The following is a 14,830-nucleotide window of genomic DNA, read 5'->3' as shown; positions in this document are numbered from 1 at the left end:
ACTGGGAACCATCTACCCCTACTCGACCAGTGGCAATGTTCTGATTCAGCACCAGAGAATCTAAATGAAAATGTTCCATTATGAATTTTGTGAAAAAGAAAGGAAAATCTGGAGTGGTAAGTAAACAGTAGTATGAAGTATGTGTTATCAAGTGTTCTGTTTAAGATGGAATGGGTGTGAGATTGTGGAGTAAGTGCTAGTATCCTACATAAAATTGAGGCAAAAAGAGCAAACAAAACAGTGACCTGGGCCAGGGGAAGGGGGCTACATAACAAATGGCTCAGTGATGGCTCACTCCACTGCTATTGCTAGCCTTTCCAATACCCAAGCAGTAGTACTTCCCTGAACAGTGGATGCTTGTTACATTCAACTAAGTGACATACACTGATAATCAATACAGCATACATACTTAAGTGAGTAACTCTGAGGAATGTTTATACAGTGAGTTTTCTTTACACAAAGGAGTAACTCTCAGATACAATGAGTTTTTTTAAACCACACCTTAAATGGATTAAGTATTTATAATTACAAATTGCTATTGGAAAATCTTAGCCTCCTATCTTGATGACACTATGAAATGGTATGCCAAATGTTGAAAAAGATAAAATGATGATGTGCAGTATCATACTAGCCGACTTTCATACGCAAGAACAATTTAGGGTCCCAGACTGTGAAAATGCTTGAATTATGTCAGAATGGCCATTCACTTGAAATTCACCTTGTGCTTTCATGTCATGTACCACAAATCCCAGATAAAACGTGGTGTAACCGGCTTATATTGCACTTTAGTCGTAAGCCATGCCTAAGAGTGTCTTCTCAATTTTGAAATGAATAAAATTCTGCACGTAAATAATCATCAATCCAGTCTGTCTTGTGGGTTCATAACCAATCTTTATTTCCCCAAGAGGGTATAATGCATTTAGACTTTAACTAATGATGCACAGAAAACTAAGTGTTCTCAAATTTTTTGTCAATTTGCCGATACATTGCGTTATGCTCTTCATACTTATTCATCTTACAAGGATCAAAGGGGCATGAGTAATAAAACTTTATAAGCTAATTCATCACAGAAAGATAATCAGGAATGTGGAAATGACTACACATGCAATGAATGTTTACATGATTTTTTTGATAATTGTCTTTCCCATCTCACTGAGGTAACATCATTGTCATTCTCAAATATGCATTTCCTAGTTATCACACATACTGCACCAAAATCAGGGCCTGTAATCCACAGCAAATCCCACAGACTAACTCCAGGGTTTATTTCAACTGCTTCTGTTTTGACTTAGGCCACTGACATGTCAACCCTACAATTACCATATCGATCCAATTCATTTTATTTGATGCATACCGCATGCCCTTCTGAATGTTCACTCCTTCTTAGTCTCCACCTCCCTCATGCTCTGTCCTTTTTTGAAATAATGATCCTCTTAATTCATCTTTCTTCATGTATCCACTCTATTTGTTCAAAACATTTAGCTCAACCTGGTTGACACACTCAAATCTGACTGCACTTACTACCACACCTCTCTCTTAAGACTGTCAATCCTTACACGATCAACCCACATCACACTACATATTGTCCTTAAACACTTCATTTCCAGCCAGTTCACTTCATCTTCCTTTCTTTTGTTTTCAAACCCCTAATACATACATCCATACAACATTGCCTGTACTACTATACTGTCAGACCTATATTTGTCATTTCAAGCAATGACCTTTCCTTCCTAACACTCTTTAATGCAGCCAAAATCTTAACTCCCTTCCATCCTATGACTCACATCAGCCTCCCTGTTCCATCTACTGTCATATCCACTTCCAGCTCCTTAAAGCAATCCACTTCCTTGAAGTTCTCTGCACCTAAACTTTCATTGCATATACTGTATTGCTTGCACTCATCTTGTCTCAGGCCCCTGCTGTAACTTACCACCTTATCTTAATCATGTTTGTATTCCAGTACCTTTACTTCTCAAACATTCTAAGTACAAAACTCTAAAAATATAAAGTATGTGAACTTTTATATCCCTAACATTTTCTATCATCACATTTCCTGCTTATTGCAGTTTGTTTAGATTGTCCAACCATATTGAATTTTATACATACATTACCTTTTTAGCTTTATGTTTATCATAAAACATTTGGGAAGGGTTACAAAGTATATCTTCAAAGTAGTATTTAGCAGCTCACTTTTGATATGTTCCCTGGCATTGCTGTTCACAAACTAAGATGTTTCTTTAGCCTAATGATCCACACTTCCCTCATTCTTAAAGGGTTCCACCTAAAACATTCCCATGTCACTTCAAACTCTGATCTACTCTCTTGCCCACCAGTTTCTATCTCGTATCATTTCCTCGTTCAGTGGTTTCACCCTAAACCAACACCTTGCCTAGTATTTCCTGCTCCAGAACACCTTGCCAAACATCCCTACTTTGAGCTGTTTACTATTCCAAGTTTCTGCTCATTTTCCACAAATGATTTCTTGACTTAGAGATGGCTGACTTACTTCAATCTCAAATCATTAATATTCTATATATTGTCTCCTTCCTTATTGTTCATGGTCCCCTCTCTTTTGAACCATTTAAAAGGAAAAATGGGTCCTTCCAACATAAATCTGGGAATTAAGCACTGATTAACAATATACTGTAAGGCACATTCCCATCTCTCCTGGGTTCAAAAAGCATACATCCTTCAAGGTGGGACCCAAGACTCGGAACTTCATATCCATGCCTTTCTCATAGCTCTAGCCTTGTTGCACAGATTAAATGATTTTCATAAAATGTCTCATTGCAAGGACCCCCTCAATTTTCATGATATTGGGTAAGGATTTTCCCTAATCCCAAATTTCTAATGAAGGATAATATAGCAAATTCAGCATTCAATTACTTGGGTAATCAACTTTTTATCTCCTTTGCTTCCAAACTTCCTTTCATCAGTGAACAATACCACACACATTACAAAGTCCCAAACTTTCTTAGATGCCCTTACCCCTGATGTTACTAACCTCCACTCAAGCCTTTTTGGGAGTCTCTTGCTGAAGGATATTGGTCACAGAGGCCTGTGGAGCTCTGCCAGCAATATCATCCATTAATACCCAAGTCAAGCTATGCAGAACACTCCTTATGTGGCTTTAAGAGGTCTACCAGGCTTATCAAATTCTACAATATGTTTGAGTTTTCCAGTGGCCCCCATGCAGCTGTGGCTTCTTTTTTCTTGCTCTGTGGTTGATCCCTCTAAGGAAGAAATGAGTTCTTGAGTTTCTGAAAAACTACTTCCATAAGAAAGGGTCAGTGAACAAATCTCTCTTATTCTTTCTAATGAGTCCTTCAATTGTTACTCTCTTCAACTTCCTCTAATGTATTTTGTGGTTAAGAGAATGATTTAGTTCTGCCCATTTATGTATATTTTGACTATATTTGTGACGTCAGCCACTGGCAAGCAGTGGTCTATGTAAGGCGATCCTAGCTTTAAGGTAGGACGATGGGTTTACACACAAGGTATTATGGGGATACTACATCATTTCCAAAAGAGAGTAGGCCTCTCTTACTTCTCTCTCTCACTTGCTTCCTCTGCAAGAAAATATAACTATATATGAGTTGAAAAGTTAGAGACTTTTTTTGGAGGTTCAGAACATGATCAAATAACAACAGCTACTGCTTATTCATTTGCTATTTTACTTATTTTAACAAATCTTTTTTCAATGAGTTTTTGAGGATCAGTTATTTGAGACTGGATATAGTAAAAGAATCTCAAACTGTACTGATAATAAACACAAAAAAAACACTTTCCAATAATTTTCTATTATAACTTTGTTGGCACTGCCTTACTTGTCTTTAACAAAAATTTTTCTTACCTCCACTGAATTCATAGACTGAACACATCAAGCAGAAGCAGTCAGTATTCTTAAGTTATCATCCTTACTTAAAACAACTAAAAACTCTACCTTGCCTGTACTTCTATGAACTTTAATATAAAGACATTAGTCAGCTACAACTATGTCAATAACAATATGTCTAAAACTAACACCACAGTCAGAACTAAAATCACTACCAATGGCTGTCTCTTAATACCACCAACCACTCTTCCCTGGAAATTTCTTCTACTGTTTCGTAACCTTCAACACACTCTTTATATATCAAATATCTACTACAATTCTGGAAAATATTTTAGTGCACATTTACTATTTATACATCTAATTCACACCTTATTCACATTCGAAGCAGATATCATGTACAGTCCAAATATATTCAGCTCATCTTAACTAATAAAAGTTATTCATCTAAAAATCATATAAATTATACATGAGTTCATGGTAAGCTGTACTTACTGACAACACATATGACAGTAAAATGAGTTTAACAGACATAAATAAAAAATGCCAATGAACAACTTTTCCTGAAAGCTAGAAAATACAAGTACAGCACTCAACTGGAAAATATCTAAGTAACTACACACTGCTTGTATACTATATCAAAAAAACTTTGAATGTGAAAACATATGCTTACTCCATCTAAAATTTCTCACACAGGTTAATGTAATTCCTTATACTCTGCTTTCAATAAGTATCTTTTAAGCATATTCTATCTTTTCATTGGGCCAGAAGGTACAAGGATATCATTTACATTTATATTATTATGCAACAATGCTCTCATTTCATCCCTATGTCGACTTGCTAGGTGCTGCACTACATTAGCTTTCTGTGTGGCACGGTAGTTGCAGTACAAACACTTAAAAGGTTTTATACCTGAGTGGAGGAGAACATGGCGCTTCAGGTTGGATATCCGGTCAAAGTTCCTTCCACACCACTGACACACATACTTAGAGACACTCTCATAACCCATCAACTGCTTAATTTGTTGATGTTCACCTGAAGCATTTTCTGGCACTGTTAGGTTTTCCCCTGGTTGATCAGTAATAGAACTGTGTTGTTGAGAATATCTATGAGGTGAGCTTTCAAGCAATATGTGGTTATCCAGGGAAATCTGAATGTCTTGGGAGCTGTTGGAATTCTCACCCAAATTTGTGCCTTTAAAAAGAATGTCTGCACTATTTTCATTAGCCTGAGCAGCCTTATAGTGAGAAGCTTGCTGAGTTAAACCAGATTCATCCAACGGCCCTCCTGCACTTCTCATCAGATCTTCCATTATTTGATTAGCACTCTGGGAAGCATTATTTCCTAGTCCAAGAGAGCTGGATTCACTGCCCTTCTGAACATCACTCTGCTCTGAGACTATTCTAGTTCCTTTATGAGGAGGATCAGAATGAGTGTTGCCTCTTTTAAAAGATAAATGAGGAAGAGAACTTCTTTGATTCTTTGGGTGATGCTGTTCAAGTTGACGCTCAGTGTGTTGGGCATGCCGATGTTGGATGTGCAGTCCCACGAACTGATGTTGGTCACCTACGCCATGCCGTGTGCCCTAGAACAGACAGAAGGGCAGGACTTGAGAATCCAGCGCCACTCACGTCAAGAGGGAAAACTAAGACATACGACCACATTAAACAGTCACATGAACTACCTTCTGCATATCAATTGAAAAGAAACAGAAAAAGAAACGGTTTAGAGTGAATGAATAAGCCAGTTACTTTCTACTTCCAAGTACCCAATAAAATCCTTCTATAAATAAGTGAGCAACATATGTGTGCAAACTTCAATGCATTTATCAATACTAAGCTTTATCACACACACCTTCATCAAAAATGCTAAGTTAATAATGAAATGAAACATATATACATTAAAAATAAACACAAGTTCAATAAAATCATGAGGTAGATACAACATTATGCTCTTACAGAATACAGAATTAAAAAATATGTAACTAATAAATTTCATTCACCTATTGCAAATGGTTAATTTCATTCACCTATTGCAAATGGTTATGTCTAATAAGTCAAGAAACTGCATGGTAAGTTCAGCAGTATATAAAAACATTGCAATCTATTTAATAATTCAAAATATTCACAGTGAATATGAAGATTTACAATAAGTCAAATCAAAATAAATAAGTCACAATGCAATCAATACAGTAAAAACAGTCTTCACCTTTAGTAAATATGGATTAATGTAATTCTAAAAAAGATACTATGTCCCTAAGTCATTTTTTTTGGGGGGGAAGGGAAGACCTAGTAGAATGTGTTACCTAATATTCCACCATAAGTTAACCCCCGCACTGATACTAGTATCAATTGATGCTTTACACAGCTAAGTGGAAGTGGTGTTAATTTACACGGGTAATTTTCTGTCAAGTTGAATTCTGTGCACCATGCAGGCTCTGTTCGTCGGCCACAGATGGCAAGCCAAACATAGGATAAGTCATCAGAATTGCCTGTAGGCTCCAGTATCCTGCTAGTGATCAAGATAGATGGTCACATACCTCTCAGAACTCACCTCACCTGTGGAACCCATCTCTGCCCATAAAGCCCATTGCCATCTTTAACACCCACCATCATGTACCAACTATGCCCCCACTGCTTCTATCCAGGATTGCCAAATCCAGTAAATAATTTTTTTTCTCAACTCGAAACAATTAATTCATAATTCAAAGAAACAACAATAAGTTTGATTCTTTATGTGCACTTAATCATTCAAATAATGAAGCCAAATTTTTTGCATACTTAGAATTGGCTAATTCAATAAATAAAGTTTTCCTAAACTAGAAATAGTGAAATTTTAACTCATTAAAAAAATGGGTTTTATCCTTTGCGTTCTCCATAAATAATAAAGAAAGGCTGTTTTCTGCACACTAAGTGGGACAAAAAAAAATCAGTTACACATGAAAAAGGTTATATATAAGGAAGTAAATAAACAATACTGTGTCCATTAATTTGCAAAAATTTGTCATTACTTTTCTTTTTTTTCATATATGTTAGGTATTTCAATTTCTAACAATTAAGCACTCCTGACATATACAGCACTGGAAATAATTTGGTTTACCTACTTGTTCAAATCTATGTAACTATGTTCCCCAAGACTGATCTCCGGATGGTGTACTTATAGCATGAGCATGAAATTTCTGTCATTTCTTATTGTTGAGTTATTACAATACGCCCACAGACAGACAGAGACACATGGGAGAAGACAATATCTCATACATGCTGAATGTGGTGACAATACATTTCCAACTCAATACAAAAACTCAAGCAACTTTATGCTCCAATATCTTACGTCCATCACCTTCACTTCATACGAGGTACCTACAATATATACACATAACATTTCACCATATATTGTGCCTGAGATACCATGATAACAGGAATGAGTTAAAAGCCAGACAAAGAGACAGACGGACCTAAAGGGTGATGGCATAAAGCCTTTCATATGCTTCATGTTGTGGCAAGATGTGAAAATGATTTCATGTTAACCTAAAGTTTGACAAGAACTGTTTAGAATTATGTTGCTTGAGGTATACATAATCAGTAAGATGTGACTGTGGGTGACAATAAGCAGTAAGATGAAACAAATACTTTTAGGGGCTTTGAATCATCAAGATTCACTTATGAATAACCCAGAAAAGTCAATGTAAAATATGCTATATGTGTAAAATCAGTTAAACCTGCTTTAAATAGAGTCATTGTGAACAAAAAAAAAATTATCTTTTCTATAACTTGTGGTCATGTATTTCATCTAACAAACTGAGATATATTAATGGTACCTATGATACTGAAATAACTTTTTTTCATTGCATAAATCAGAACTAACAGAATTTTACATACTCTAACACTGCACATGAAAGGGATCTGAAGCAAAATTATCTCCAGTGCAAAAGGACCCTCAACAAATGGATAAGAATTCAACCCACTACACTTAAAATATATTGGATCCCATCATGCCCATTGATGAGAGGATGAAACCAATGAAAACAAGGAGTGAGTAATCACAAATAATTCAAGACATCTGACCACCATTCACAGCCAAGACTATACTCCCAGAGCTGTGAAAATACATTTCTGGGGACGTATTACGATGAAATTCACAATTACACAAAAGTAAAACGTACACTTTGCTTCAAAAATGACTATATTGTCTACAGTTGGAAAGAAAAAAGTTTCCATTTTTCAAATAAGGTAATATTTTTAGTGTGAACTTCAACTCTTCTCCTGAAAAATCATCAATTAAAGGTAAATGAATAATATTACTCGGAGTAATGAAATAAAACCCACAAGCAAAAATAGTCTCAAATTTCATGCTATTTAATTCAACATCTGAATATGTAACTTAGAAATAAAGAAGAATTCTTGTCCCATCATTGGACGATGCAAAGTGAAACAATAGCATTTTGATGGTTAACTGGAACTATTTTCATTTCCTATTTTTTTTACCCTTCATAATTGGGAAAGTTCCCTATACAAAAATAGTCTTTCTAGTACCATGTCACCATAAGCTAGTGGTAAGGGAATCAATCTCAGGTGCAAAAAATTTCCATATTCAAAAAAGCAACATCATCACAGGATTATCTATTTATGAAATTAAACATATTTTGTTCACTGTACTTCCTGTTTATTTCATTTTGGCATAGAATTATGAAAAAGTACACCATTGGGGTATCATTCATAAATCGACAATAAAACAAATAATTATTTGAAATTTATTTTTGTCAATACTGTATATCATGCATATTTGCAAACAAAGTACAGGTAGATTAACACAAAATTTAATGACAACATGCTGTTTTTCATAATCAAACGTCTCTTTGACAAAGTTGCATCATCACACATTCATCAGTTATAAATTCATGGAAATGCTTATCAAAATGTTCCTACTGCATTCTGCAAAACTAAATCAAATAAGAAATATAATATAAGATTCTTAGAAAATTACCTAATTCTTTAACATTCGTAACATTAATCTATTCACAACACAGCTGAATCTTATTACATGTTGTAACACACAACACACTTTCTGCGTATTTGCATTTTTAAATCATACAAATTGATATTAAACTTGTAATTGACAAAATTTTCTTACATTTCTGGATGCACTACAAAGGAATATTTGAGTCAACCCAGATTATGTGAGTTATCTTTCTAAGAGGGATATTTTCTGTTTTGTAATACTCAATTATCTCTAGATTGTTCGGCTAAGTTACCCAATTTACTTTTTTCAGTGTGTTTGCTCCTTATGTGCTGGACAACTTGAACCTTTTGGACGGCACGGTAGGGACAGAGAGGGCACGCATAAGGTTTCTCACCAGTGTGTGTTAACACATGTCGTTTTAGGTTACTGCTCTTGGAAAAAACCCTCTGACACCAAGGACAGGTATACTGTGTCTGATTCATTGTGGATGAAGATAACGATGAGGAAAATGATGATGACAAGGGTGCTTCATATGATGTGTTGCTTCCATGAGATCCAAAAGCACCTAATAGTGAATCCAATTCTCCTGAAGCTGGTAAAGAAGCTACAGAATAGCTGTGACCTGAAGCAATTCTAGATCCACCTCTTGAAGTCCCAAATGCTCTAGCTGTTGGAGATGCCCTTTGCTGTGAAGACCCAAAGCCTCCTGAAGGTGCTAGAAGCTGTCCTACAGTTTTGCAGTAATCGCTGGAGAGTCGAGGGACAGCCTAAAACAAAACAGAAGAGGAGGATTTGTGTGGGTGTTCTGCATATGAGTATTTCTTTCTTACTGTACTTTCTATATTACTCTATAAAGCTGATAAAAAAAACTTCATGTATACTATAGGAGAAGTATGATGTTCATCAAAAATTGTCCAATTTCTGATTTTGAAACATATTCATGTCATACACAGATCTTCCTTTCAAAAGATGATAATTCATCAGAAATTTCTAAAATTCAAATCAGTTTAACTTCCACTTCATTACAAAGCCTAATGGCAAAACGACCTCAACAACTTAACTCCAGAGTTCTCTCTTCATAACTAGGTCTTCCAGTTTCAAATGTTTCCATTTTTCATGCTAAAAAAAAGATTCACTGATGCCCAGACTCTCCATATACTGTCAGAAACTAATAGCAAAGTTTTCCTTAAGACATAATGAAAAAAATAGCAACATATTTCTTTCGCACACCCATTGCAATTTAAAAAAAGATATTCACTCTTACACAGACAGTGTGATCAAAATACAGTGAAAGAATCTTGCCAAACTATTGGGAGAACCATATTTACTCCATACTTCACAATAAATCTGCAATACAGCAATTGTAATACAAAAGTAAGTCAAAAAATATCATTACTTTCACAAATTTCAAATGTATAATATTACAAAGAACACAATAATAAGTAACCTATTCCTGAATAAATAATGATGGAACTAACTAATAACTAATTTACTTCCTGTGTGAGATAAGGCACAGAATGACCAGGGCACTATACCTATATGTATGTCATAATGCCTTTTTCTACATTAAGAGCAAGGTAGTGCAAAAGGCAAAGTGTATCCATACAGTAAGGACATGCATACACAACTATGAAAGTAAAATCATCTGAGACATTAGGAAAACAAAATAATAATAATGGCACTGGGGTAAAAATTACAAGCTCCATGTTGAGCAAAAACATTATCAGTAATTCCTTAAAGCAAAGAAAAAATGCATAAATTCATGGTACATGAATCCTTCACACTTACAAGTGTTATTTTCATGCATTCTGAAAGAATGGAGTACAGTGCTCAGGACATTTGTCTTATCAACCTTCCAACTCTACAAGCATATGTCTTCTTGGGTCCATCAACATCTACAGGCATGTATCTTCAGTTTGAGAATTTCTGGCATTATTTCAAGGCTATATTCTGAGTAAGGGTAGGGAGTGGCTAAGTATAGGTGCCAAATGCATCCACTCTGTTATTCTGTAGACATGACAGAGAAGGAAAAAGCACAGTTTGTGTCAATGTTGCCATATATGCCTTGCAAATATTTGCAGGCATAAACCATATCTATAAAAATTTCACTAATTAAGTTAATAAGTCAATTCATATATCCTTTTGTTTAAAAGGGAATAAAAGTGAAACTATAATCATTCCATCAACAGTAAAACAAAATAAGTAACTATTAAGATCCAGGTGAACACAATACTGTCCTCTCTCATCTCTGATATCAACTGAGCAGTAGCCCCTTTGTAAGTAATAATGTCAAGAGTTATTTTCATGCTGTTTATTCTCATTCTGTAAGGATAAAAACATCTGTACAAGTACAAAACCTTGGATGTTTTGGAAGGGAAAAAAATGTGTGAACATCAATGGATTAAGAGTTCACATTTTATTAAACACAGGTGATATTTCATTAAACACTGGCTAAATCAGTAAAGATACTGCATTATGCTATGAATTAAAAACAACTTTTGAATTTGTAGAAATTACTCATATGTAATCAATTACCTTGTAAGTTTTATACTTGTGAGACCCCATCTCTTATTTTTTCTATATCAGCAAGAAGACTTCTGTTTGCATTCGCCATCTTCTTGGTCACAATGTTCCACCAACCATAACCCTCACAGTATAACTGTATTTCTTTATATCCTTCTTGACCACTCATTTTCTAAGCTTCTAATCGTGGCCTCTGGAAATTTTGTTACTGCACATCATAAAAGACTGTTTACGATCAACATCATCCCACTGATTTACGAACTTAAAGGGTGATGTTAGGTAAACCCCTCTCTCTTCTTTCCTCCAAGAGGGAAAGTCGAGTCATCCTTGACCTTTAATTGTAGATTCATTCTTAATTCAAGTACCAATCTGGATACTCTTCTCTGGACCCTCTAAATCATATCTTTATGGTTCTTTAGATGCAGTGTTATGGCCCCCACCTCATGGCAGAAAATTGAGAAAATAAGAGAACATAAGAAAGAAGATTAATAACTCTAAATATGCTGTCATATTCAATTCTATGTGCATTAAGAGAAAACCTGCTCCAAGCTTACACTAACATACATATATATACAAGCTCTCACCTCCTTTTGACCTATGTGGCTCATGACCATCCATAGATATGAATGGAAAAGAATATAAATTAAAAAACATAAATGATGAAACATGAACTAAAGAATCTTAAAAGGTAAAAAGAAACTACAGAATCATATAATGAAGCTGGTTAATAGAAAATAAGGGTTAATAGAGAAAGAGATAATCTCGATAGAAATTGAGTAGGATGAAAGAAAGAAAGATGAACAGGTATATATATATGCACAACTCTATAGATAGAGTTGTGCGGAGGAGGGTGGATGTGCTGGAAATGAGATGTTTGAGGACAATATGTGGTGTGAGGTGGTTTGATCGAGTAAGTAATGAAAGGGTAAGAGAGATGTGTGGTAATAAAAAGAGTGTGGTTGAGAGAGCAGAAGAGGGTGTTTTGAAATGGTTTGGTCACATGGAGAGGAAAGATTGACCAAGAGGATATATGTGTCAGAGGTGGGGGGAACGAGGTGAAGTGGAAGACCAAATTGGAGGTGGAAAGATGGAGTGAAAAAGATTTTGAGTGATCAGGGCCTGAACATGCAGAAGGGTGAAAGGCGTGCAAGGAATAGAGTGGATTGGAATGATATGGTATACCGGGGTCGACGTGCTGTCAGTGGATTGAACCAGGGCATGTGAAGCGTCTGGGGTAAACCATGGAAAGTTCTGTGGGGTCTGGATGTGGAAAGGGAGCTGTGGTTTCGGTGCATTATTACATGACAGCTAGAGACTGATTGTGAACGAATGGGGCCTTTCTTGTCTTTTCCTAGCACTACCTTGCACACATGAGGAGGGAGGGGGTGGTTATTCCATGTGTGGCAAGGTGGCCATGGGAATAAATAAAGACAGACAGTATGAATTATGTACATGTGTATATATGTATATGTCTGTGTGTGTATATATATGTGTACATTGTGATGTATAGGTATGTATATTTGCGTGGGTGGACGTATATGTATATACATGTGTATGTGGGTGGGTTGGGCCATTCTTTCATCTGTTTTCTTGTGCTACCTCGCTAATGCGGGAGACAGTGACAAAGCAAAATAAATACACAAATAAATAAATATATATTTCATCATTATTATACTTTGACGCTGTCTCCAGCGTTAGCGAGGAAGTGCAAGGAAACAGAGAAAAAGAATGGCCCAACCCACCCAAATACACATGTATATACAGAAACGCCCACACACGCACATATACATACATATAAATTTCGACATATACTTACATATACATACAAAGACATATAAATATGTACACATGTACATATTCATACATGCTTCCTCCATCCATTCCCATCGCCATCCCGCAACACATAAAATGACAACCCCCTCCCCCTGCTGTGCGCGTGAGGTAGCTCTAGGAAAAGACAACAAAGGCCACACTCGTTCACACTTAGTCCCAAGCTGTCATGTGTAATGCACCGAAACCACAGCTCCCTTTCCACATCCAGGCCCCACAAAACTTTCCATGGTTTACCCCAGATGCTTCACAAGCCCTGGCTCAATCCATTGACAGCATGTCGACCCCGGTATACCACATTGTTCCAATTCACTCTATTCCTTGCACGCCTTTCACCCTCCTGCATGTTCAAGCCCTGATCACTCAAAATCTTTTTCACTCCATCTTTCAACCTCCAATTTGGTCTCCCACCTCTCCTCATTCCCTCCACCTCTGACACATATATCCTCTTGATCAATCTTTCCTCACTCATTCTCTTCATGTGACCAAACCATTTCAAAACATTCTCTTCTCCTCTCTCAACCACACTCTTTTTATTACCACACATCTCTCTTATCCTTTCATTACTTACTCAATCAAACCACATCACACCACATATTGTCCTCAAACATCTCATTTCCAGCACATCCACCCTCCTCTGCACAACTCTATCTATAGCCCACGCCTTGCAACCATATAACACTGTTGGAACCACTATTCCTTCAAACATACCCATTTTTGCTCTCTGAGATAATGTTCTTGCCTTGCACACATTTTTCAACGCTCCCAGAACTTTCACCCCCTCCCCCACCCTATGACTCACTTCTGCTTCCATGGTTCCATCCGCTGCCAGATCCACTCCCAGATATCTAAAACACTTCACTTCCTCAAGTTTTTCTTCAATCAAACTTACCTCCCAATTGACTTGTCCCTCAACCCTACCGTACCTAATAACCTTGCTTTCATTCACATTTATTCTCAGCTTTTTTCTTTCACCTACTTTACCAAACTTGGTCACCAGCTTCTGCAGTTTCTCACCTGGATCAGCCACCAGCACTGTATCATCAGCGAACAACAACTAGCTCACTTCCAAAGCTCTCTCATCCACCACAGACTGCATACTTGCCCCTCTTTCCAAAACTCTTGCATTCACCTCCCTAACAACCCCATCCATAAACAAATTAAACAACAATGGAGACATCACGCAACCCTGCCGCAAACCTACATTCACTGAGAACCAATCACTTTCCTCTCTTCCTACTCGTACACATGCCTTACATCCTCGATAAAAACTTTCCACAGCTTCAAACAACTTGCCTCCTACATCATATATTCTTAATACCTTCCACAGAGCATCTCTATCAACTCTTTATTATATGCCTTCTCCAGATCCATAAATACTATATACAAATCCATTTGCTTTTCTGAGTATTTCTCACATACATTCTTCAAACCAAACACCTGATACACACATCCTCTACCACTTCTGAAACCATATTGCTCTTCCCCAATCTGATGCTCTGTACATGCCTTCACCCTCTCAATCAACATCCTCCCATACAATTTCCCAGGAATACTCAACAAACTTATATCTCTGTAATTTGAGCACTCACCTTTATCCCCTTTGCCTTTATACAATGGCACTATGCAAGCATTCTGCCAATCCTCAGGCACCTCAACATGAGTCATACATACATTAAATAACCT

At 36.5% G+C, this 14,830-nt stretch overlaps 2 protein-coding genes across 4 annotated transcripts in view; both read right to left on the bottom strand.

Annotated features, from left to right (window-relative positions):
- The window catches only part of LOC139761443 (uncharacterized), a 173,652-nt gene that overhangs the window by 37,705 nt on the left and 121,117 nt on the right, over positions 1-14,830 (bottom strand). The window lies entirely within an intron of this gene.
- On the bottom strand, positions 8,569-13,402 carry LOC139761444 (uncharacterized). Its single transcript, XM_071685662.1, has 2 exons — positions 11,327-13,402; positions 8,569-9,558 (listed from the first exon to the last, which is right to left on the bottom strand). The coding sequence occupies exons 1-2, from the start codon at positions 11,354-11,356 to the stop codon at positions 9,052-9,054; spliced, it is 537 nt and encodes a 178-aa protein (XP_071541763.1). The 5' UTR covers positions 11,357-13,402; the 3' UTR covers positions 8,569-9,051.

This window comes from Panulirus ornatus, chromosome 40, assembly GCF_036320965.1.
Source record: "Panulirus ornatus isolate Po-2019 chromosome 40, ASM3632096v1, whole genome shotgun sequence".
In the NCBI taxonomy this organism is placed as follows: domain Eukaryota; kingdom Metazoa; phylum Arthropoda; class Malacostraca; order Decapoda; family Palinuridae; genus Panulirus; species Panulirus ornatus.
The sequence above is the reverse complement of the archived record's forward strand: the minus strand, read 5'-3'. Positions and strand labels throughout refer to the sequence as shown.

What these genes read in the sequence shown, in the direction of transcription:
- LOC139761444 (XM_071685662.1), bottom strand. Translation starts at nt 11,356, where the DNA reads ATGGGGTCTCACAAGTATAAAACTTACAAG. An exon ending in ACAAGTATAAAACTTACAAG is followed by an intron (nt 9,559 to 11,326) that starts GTAATTGATTAC and finishes GTTTTGTTTTAG; the next exon opens with GCTGTCCCTCGACTCTCCAG.